The 7,982-nt window shown below is 32.7% G+C and overlaps 2 protein-coding genes across 2 annotated transcripts in view; both read left to right on the top strand.

Annotated features, from left to right (window-relative positions):
* LOC126897391 (uncharacterized) overlaps positions 1-7,982 on the top strand; it is a 112,202-nt gene that overhangs the window by 86,502 nt on the left and 17,718 nt on the right. The window lies entirely within an intron of this gene.
* Positions 6,322-7,982, top strand: part of LOC126897392 (uncharacterized) — a 17,586-nt gene continuing 15,925 nt past the window's right edge. Inside the window, exon 1 of the mRNA XM_050670942.1 lies at positions 6,322-7,922. Coding sequence (XP_050526899.1) covers positions 6,400-7,922 — 1,523 coding nt within the window. The 5' untranslated portion in view covers positions 6,322-6,399. The remainder of the gene's footprint in view (positions 7,923-7,982) is intronic.

The following is a 7,982-nucleotide window of genomic DNA, read 5'->3' as shown; positions in this document are numbered from 1 at the left end:
AAAAAAAAAAAAAAAAATAGAAAATTCGTTTTGGACCGCACATTATCCCCCGACGGTATGTTGCTGCTATTCGTTCGCGATGCTACCCGCGCTTTTTGTCGTATCTCGCGTTTCCAATACACGATTTCTCAGCATAGATGACGATTCCCGTACGGAATTGTCTCTTTTTAAATAACCCTCGTCGGTCGCCGTTGTACGCAAAACCCGCCGCTCATCTCGTACATCGCCCACGCGCGATGTACTGTGTTTCCACTAGTGCCTTCCTCCCCCCCAAGGAGTAGCTAATATTTTTTCTAATTATTTTTCCTCTATACATGCCCCTTATCTCAATTGTCCGGGCGGACAATTATCAAACTCGATTCATCCGGGTATTGTCCAGCACACCTCCCCGATTTCTCTTCCTTCTCACCCACCAAAACATAAAATCGTCAATAGTGAACTCTACTATTGACGATGTTAGTGAATTCCCGTTTTCCTTGGTCCCTTGTAAACTATCGGCCCCCGTCTCAAGCGATGTTATCGTCTGGTCCCCCGCTCTTAATAACATTGCGCTCCACGTTATGCGCAAAAATCTTTTGATTCCGGGTCTACCCTGGCTCACTCGAGTTCGGTTCCATTTTCCTGATACTTAAAACCGGCGGCGACCCGTCTCCGGTAACAACCGAACCGTCCAATAACCATGCTTCCTCGCGCTATTTAAATTATTTGTGAAACTATCGTTATAATAAAATGCTATCCTTGATAATATTTCGTGTGATGAACAAGACGGATTTCGTCCAGGTCGCGTCGTTCAACAATCACTTGTAACCTCGCACTCTCGTCCTACACGTACGATTCCTTCGGTCGGCAAAGTCGAGTGGATGTCATTTACACGGACTTGTCGAAGGCGTTCGCGACAAGTATTCAGTATTGTTGTACTATTACATTGTACGCGGTATTCTAATTGAAACTCTGCATGATCCAGGAGGTATCGGTAATATAAATAACACAGTATAGAGGATTACTAAATCTTCCTCGAACGCGTCGGGTTCACTCTTATTATTGGGCGATATCGACTTTGACCGATATTTATCTAATGACGGGGTTAATATTTTGTGTTTCTACTCGCCCCGTTCGCGACACATCCGCGATACCTTCCTCTACCGATTTTCTGGATCGTACGTCCGAATTGCACATCTCATTATCTTCTCGGGTACCCCGTGATGAAACAATTCTACCCTCTAGCGTTTGTCGCTCATTTTCCATCGATTTCACACCATCAGCGCTCACCATCATTGTAAATCGCCGATATTCGCTGACCACGTGAACGTTTTCCTCCGTATCTAATTCCATATGCGACTGCCGCCTACTACGCGAGATGATGTGTTGCGCGCGGTTTACCGCCGCCGACTGGAGTCGGTCAGCCAGTGAAATCCCTCGGCCTCCTCTCTCTCTCGATATTAATAAACACTCGATCGCGTCATTCTACCGTCGCAAATTCTCGCGCGTTGTGTTTCTTCGATTCCATCGCTTCGATTCATTGCTCCGAGTAATAATATAATAATTCCAATAGCCGGGCTTATTTGAACGGGCCGAGTACCAACAAAGTTAGAGTAATGTTATTGACTCGCCCGGTTGGAAAGAGACGCGAAATTTCAAAATTATTTTTTTGTCGTGAACAATCTTTAGCCGCCGTACGGTGGCCGCGTATTGCAATAAAAAACAAAATTTGTTCTTGTTCAAACATGCGCTCGATACATAACACGCTCGAGCCTCGTGCTACAATAGAAAAATATAATGTATTATTTTCTTCGTGAATCATTCACCGTTTGGTTATCGCGGTTTAAAAAATTAATGCAAACGTTCGCAAACATTACCGCCGCGTTGTCGTTTGCGTTTTTTTAGCGGCGTTTATTACAAATATCGAAATTGTTGGATTTTTTAATTACACGACATGGTTCGAGTTGTTTTGTCCGACGGCCTACGACCGAGTGACCGCCGCCGCTCGTTTAATACACATCGGTTAACGCAATCGCGTTTAACCGCAATGAAATCGACGACATCGCTGTCGTCGTGGCGTTCCATCGTCGTAACTCTTCTCGCGGTCTGTCGTTTTTCCGACGCGTTCGATTGGAAAAATCATCCCAACGGCAAACTCGTCGGGTCCGAGGTGATATTCAGCGTTCCCCGCAATGTCGTGTTCGGCACGATAAACGGCGGCCGCGTGGCCGCGTGGCAATACCTGTTGGCCGCGAGAATCAGGTCGTACAAACTGCTGTACGCGTTGGCCAACTACTGCAGGTACACGATCGGGATGGACACGCCGGGCCAGATCAGAAGCATGATGTGTACGCCGACCAAGACGGTCATCGGTTTCATGAAACGGCACAAAACGGACGTTTCCGATCTGGAGAAACTGTTGAACGACACTTTTTCGAATCCAAAGTACGCGAACGCCGACACGGCTCTGACCCTGTTGTTGTTGTTGAGATTCGAAGACGGCGTTTACGATCTGTTGTTTAGCGACGTGAAAACGTTCAATATTTTAGTGTTGAGGGTGTTGCCAAATGAACATTTCGACGGCAGACTCGCCGAGGCGATTAAAGCGTGGACTTTTTTCTACAACTTGGCGGACGACGAGGAATCGGTAGAATACGTGCCGGCGAATTTCCAACAGAACTGTATGTACCCGGCGCAATATTTTTACGGTAAAATCATCGGCGAGCACGTAATTATGGAGCCGGAAAAAGGAGAAGCGGAACAAGGTAACGAAAAAAAAAAAGAAGAAAAAATAGAGATTGAAGAAGTATATGAATGCTCCGTAATGTGATCCGGCGGCGTTGACGCGTATCGCCGAGAAAATAGGACGGTAGACGCGCGCAAAGAAAATAATTATAAAAAAAAAACATGTATATTAAGACGGAAAAATTTTAAACTTTACATGTTTATATGTAATAAACGAATTGAGTTAAATTAAAAATTCAAATGCCATTTGCTATTAAATTCAAAATATGTGTTCACATTTAAAAAAATCGAGTTAATGTTTTTTAACCTTGGAGAGATGAAAAATATCATGTTTTAATACATATTATTGTAGTGTTTTTTGAATCAAACAATATTATCCTCGACAACATTTTAAATTAACAAATAATAAAATATAAATGAATAGGTATAAAATAATAAAAAATAAAATTTTAAATTATTTGTTGAATGGAATAGGTTATGTAATTAAAAGATTTAGAAATTATTATTTTATATTAAATAGTATTTAATATAAAATGTCAAAACATATAATATAAGAGATTTACAACGGCGAAACTACGACTAAACTGTAAACATGTATACAATAGGCTGCATTGAGTAAAACAACATAATCGTAAAAGGAATGTGTCCCTTTGACCTTGTACTATACTAACATAAGTAAAAATACATTAAACTGTTATCTTAAATAATATTACTGTACCCAGTGTGTTGATTAATGATATCAACAAAAACAATAAAAAAAGTATTTGGCGATCTACCGTCATTTGAAAATATTTTCGAGAATATGTAAATTGTTAGTTTTATACGATTCAACGACTATATTTAATTTCAATATTTCACAAATATTTTATGTTTAAATTTTTGGTCGTATCAAATCATGAGCTAATCATGTCACGGTACAATACCGTAGGGTGTCTCGGAAAGCCTTAACAACGGTCGAGCCAATCGAAATGAATAAAATCGTGTAATGGTGTCTCGATATGTTTGTATTTCATAGTTGTCGAAAAACAATTGGCAAGTATTGATAATTATTAAAAATTAAAAAAATTGTTTTTTATACACAGGTCGAAATTTTTCCTTAAAACTAATCTACAAAACGGCTATCTTAAAATCTTAAAAAGAATTTCAATAAAAAAATTAATTTTTAAAATATTTTTTGTAATTGCGAAAAATAACATAAAACATATTTTAAATATAGTTCTATATTTTAAAAATTGATTTAAAAAATAAAAAGTATAAAGTATAAAATGTAGATCCTAAGTAATATGAATTGTCAGTTAGATCCGTTGCATTCTGTATATATACATACTTAAGATGGTTATCTATTATAATTTATTTACTTCCGGTAAAACGCCATATTTTGTTTATAAAAGTGTACCTATGCGATAAAATAAGTAATTATTCAAAACGACGTGACTGTATTTAGAGACGGTTAGGAAGGAGAGTCAAAAAGTCTCGGAGGCCAATGTCATTTGATAGTGATGTGACAAAAAATTGCTTTATTGTGCTCGTAAATATTAATACTCCGCGCCAAAATCTTAAATACAGACCTGAACGTGAGTTTCAATAAAAGCCAAACAATTCGGTTCTGGCTACCTAACCTAAAACCGATGTTTTATACTGAAACGTTACATGGATGAAGTATATGCTAATGAACCGCGGATAAAACTAAATGGATGTCAAATTTTTTAGTAGATAGGCAGGTAGAATATCAAAAGAAAAACCGAACTTATTCAGGATTGGCGGAAACGATACGGTCAATTTTGGTGGAAACGATAATCTCCCGAGTTTTTTTTTGACTTTAATCACAAACTACGACGACGACGACGACGATTGTTTTATCATTATTGTTTTATCATCTAGTCGCCGGGTGCACTTAAGTCATCGATTCGGTCGGTACGAGAGCTGTACTATTTACCCGGTACACGAGTACGCGTGCTTTTAAAACACTGTTTTTTTTCTCAATATATATTCGTTTAAAACCGCAAAGAAAGCATACTACCGTAAAAATACTCATTAATTTTTTGTGTTTAGTAAACGTTATTTAATACGCAATATATTTATTTATTCGTCTTATATTTTGTATATATATTTTATATATTTGTCAATCTATAAGAAAATTTGGTATATTTTATAGAAAATTTACATCGACCGATATAAAAATTTGTTTTTTTATTGAAAACGATAAAAACGGATCGGCTACCCGTTAGCTTTTAAAAAAATTACACGTATACATGTTTTTCATAGAAAAAGAAACCGCTTTTTTTATTCGCCGTCACGGAGCTGTCCTGTTTTATTTATTTTATTTTATTTGAACGATGTCGTTGCGTAATGACAATAATTTCGTGGTGATAAATTTAATTTTAAAACTCGAATAGACAATATCGTTATGAATATATTAAAATGTTTAAATAATGGCACAATTCAAATATTCATAACTATTTTTTTATAGTTATATCCTATAGTTTTTAACTAATTAGTAATAATATCAAAAATTATTTGTGATGAAAAACATATAATTGCTGATTTGAATTTAGCAGTTTAAATAATAAAACTATATCTTTTTCTCTGGTGAAAATTTATGGCAGACTATTTATTCATATTTAACGTCAAATTATTATCTAAAAAGTCTTTGTCAAGCCCTTCAATTGTTATACACGTGTGCAATAAGTATAACTACTTTATAATTTTTTATAAATACTCCAAAAAAATTCCAATACTAAATTATTAAATATCGATTTCATATTACGTTGAATTGCTTTAATAGATATTTATTCACAAATTATACTTATAAATCAACAAATAATTAGGAATAATGATTGAAATAGCAGTTAAATTTGCTTTTAGAATAATTAACCAATTCCTTAAAATTAAAGACTATCTATAGATTTGCACCGAAACGTTTTTTATGATAATGATTTTAATCACTGTCAGCTATCATCTATACTGGACTCAACTATACCACTACCCCACTTTGCCACGACCCAACTGTGTTGGTTTGTTATTTTATAAGCTATATATATATTTAATTTGAAAAATTAAATTTGACACCCTTTTAAGGCATAAATGGATGATTTAACAAACATACTTTATAATAAATAAATCGAAAAATATATAAAATTAAAAACACCATAATGGATTTTCTTCATATAATTATTGTTTTAAGTTAAATTGATTGGCTAATATTAAATAATCACTCTGTATAATATGTTGGTAGACTATAGACAGCCAATTGGGCATAAAGAATACATAAAATAAGTTAATTAAATAATATAATGATAAAATAGTTTATCATGTAAAATAAACCAGCATAACTCTATAAAAAATGACATCGTGATGTAGTACATCTATAGTTACAAAAAAATATGTACAAAAATTGTATGATATAAATAAGCATTAATAACATATTATAAAAATATATTAAATTCTTAAATTAACAACTCACATGCAATATTAGAGCTCAATATGTTGTTTAATCAATTACATTATTTAATTAGTTTTATGGCAAATGATTTATGCTATCTATTTTTGAATATAAAAGTACTATTAAAATAAATATCTATAGTTAAAAGACTTATAAAGAGTTTTAAAAAAATATCTTATTATAGCTTGTTAAATTATCACATAATAAAATAATTTATATATTGTCAATTGAAAATGATTTTAAAGACATTTACTGCGATATTATTTTTGTTATGTATTGTGAAGCTAAAAATATGTTATGGCATAAAATTCTGGAAGACAAAAGATAAATCATTAGAAAGAGCTTTAAAGTTAGACACTGGTTTCGAGTATCCTAGCTATGAGGATCTATGCGATTTGTCAATGGAAGATTTCAAAAACAAAATCTGCCCAGGAGATACAGTATTAAGAAGTATTACTGATTCAATAAAAACAAAAATTCACTTTATAGAGTTGGATCTCGTTTGTGGTAATACATTCAATCTTCTTCAATATTTGAATCTTATTTATTTTTTCATTAATATTCCGTCTGGACAAACATATGATATAAACAGAATTATTTTAAACGAATCAATTACAAAACATATTTTAGTTATTTTGATTAAATACATTCACAAAAAAATATTTGACGGTTTTTGGGCAATGCATTTTTATATTTCTTATATTCGATTATTTGGTAATGAAATACATCAATGTCCATATAATATTGTAAATGCTCACCAAATCCTTCGCTCATTCTTAATATTTTTTTCTTTAAATGTATGTAGATATAATAATAAGTATGACGTAAAAGATACTCCTTCAGATATTTCGGAACAATATTCAACTCTCACGAATCTTATAGATGTTATGAATCGAAGAAGAGAAATCAACAAAAATGTATTGGTAATTGGGGACAAAGATGAAAGTGCATTCTCACTCAGAAGTATTTATATGTGCGACATAATTGAAAACAAAGAATTATTGAGAATTGTTATAATGGATTTCGGTGAACAAAGTAAAGATACGTTTGATGCTATTTATAATGACTTACACGAAGCATACAAACAAGCAAAGAATTATTTTATGTTTGATTTATGGATAAAACGAATTGGAGTTTATCAACGAAAAGTCTTAAACGTTTTTAAAACCGTTTTAATGAATTTAATGAAAAAACACTTTATCTACAGTTCTTTAATGTTAGACAATGAACAAATAGATAAAGTAAAATTTTTCATAGATCAAATAGCAAATTCACTTCAAAATTTGACTTTGTTATTTAATGGCGTAGAAGCTCATGATTTTGAAAAAATGTTTAAATCTCTCACAGATTTACCCTCAGATCATCAAAATTTTAGATATTATCATGGTGTTTTGATTTTAAATATCGAACGCATAATAGATACAATAAAACCCAACTTTTTTAAATTAATTTCAAATGATATAATTAGTGACTCAGACTATGAATCGAAAATCAATTTTGAAACTATAATGTATATTGTAAGAAATGAATTGAATGAAAATAAATCCATCAAAAATATTGAACATTTTTGTCTATATTCAGATTCTAAAGGAATGAATGATAATTTTGTAAGAATATTTTTATTTACAAATTTATTAAATAAATCATTCGAAAAAGTAAGCATAATAAGTATTTTATCATGTTTAAAATTTTGTGAATCTTTGGAAACACTTGGTTTTAATAACCATGGTTATGTAGATGGTGAAAATGAGGAAAGGTTATTGGAATTATGAAACATATTTTTTAAAACAAACTTCAATCAATTATTTACAATTAT

This window comes from Daktulosphaira vitifoliae, unplaced genomic scaffold (genome assembly GCF_025091365.1).
Source record: "Daktulosphaira vitifoliae isolate Bord-2020 unplaced genomic scaffold, ASM2509136v1 Scaffold_2, whole genome shotgun sequence".
Lineage (NCBI taxonomy): Eukaryota > Metazoa > Arthropoda > Insecta > Hemiptera > Phylloxeridae > Daktulosphaira > Daktulosphaira vitifoliae.
Note: the sequence above shows the minus strand (reverse complement) of the source record. Positions and strands in the feature narration are given on the sequence as shown.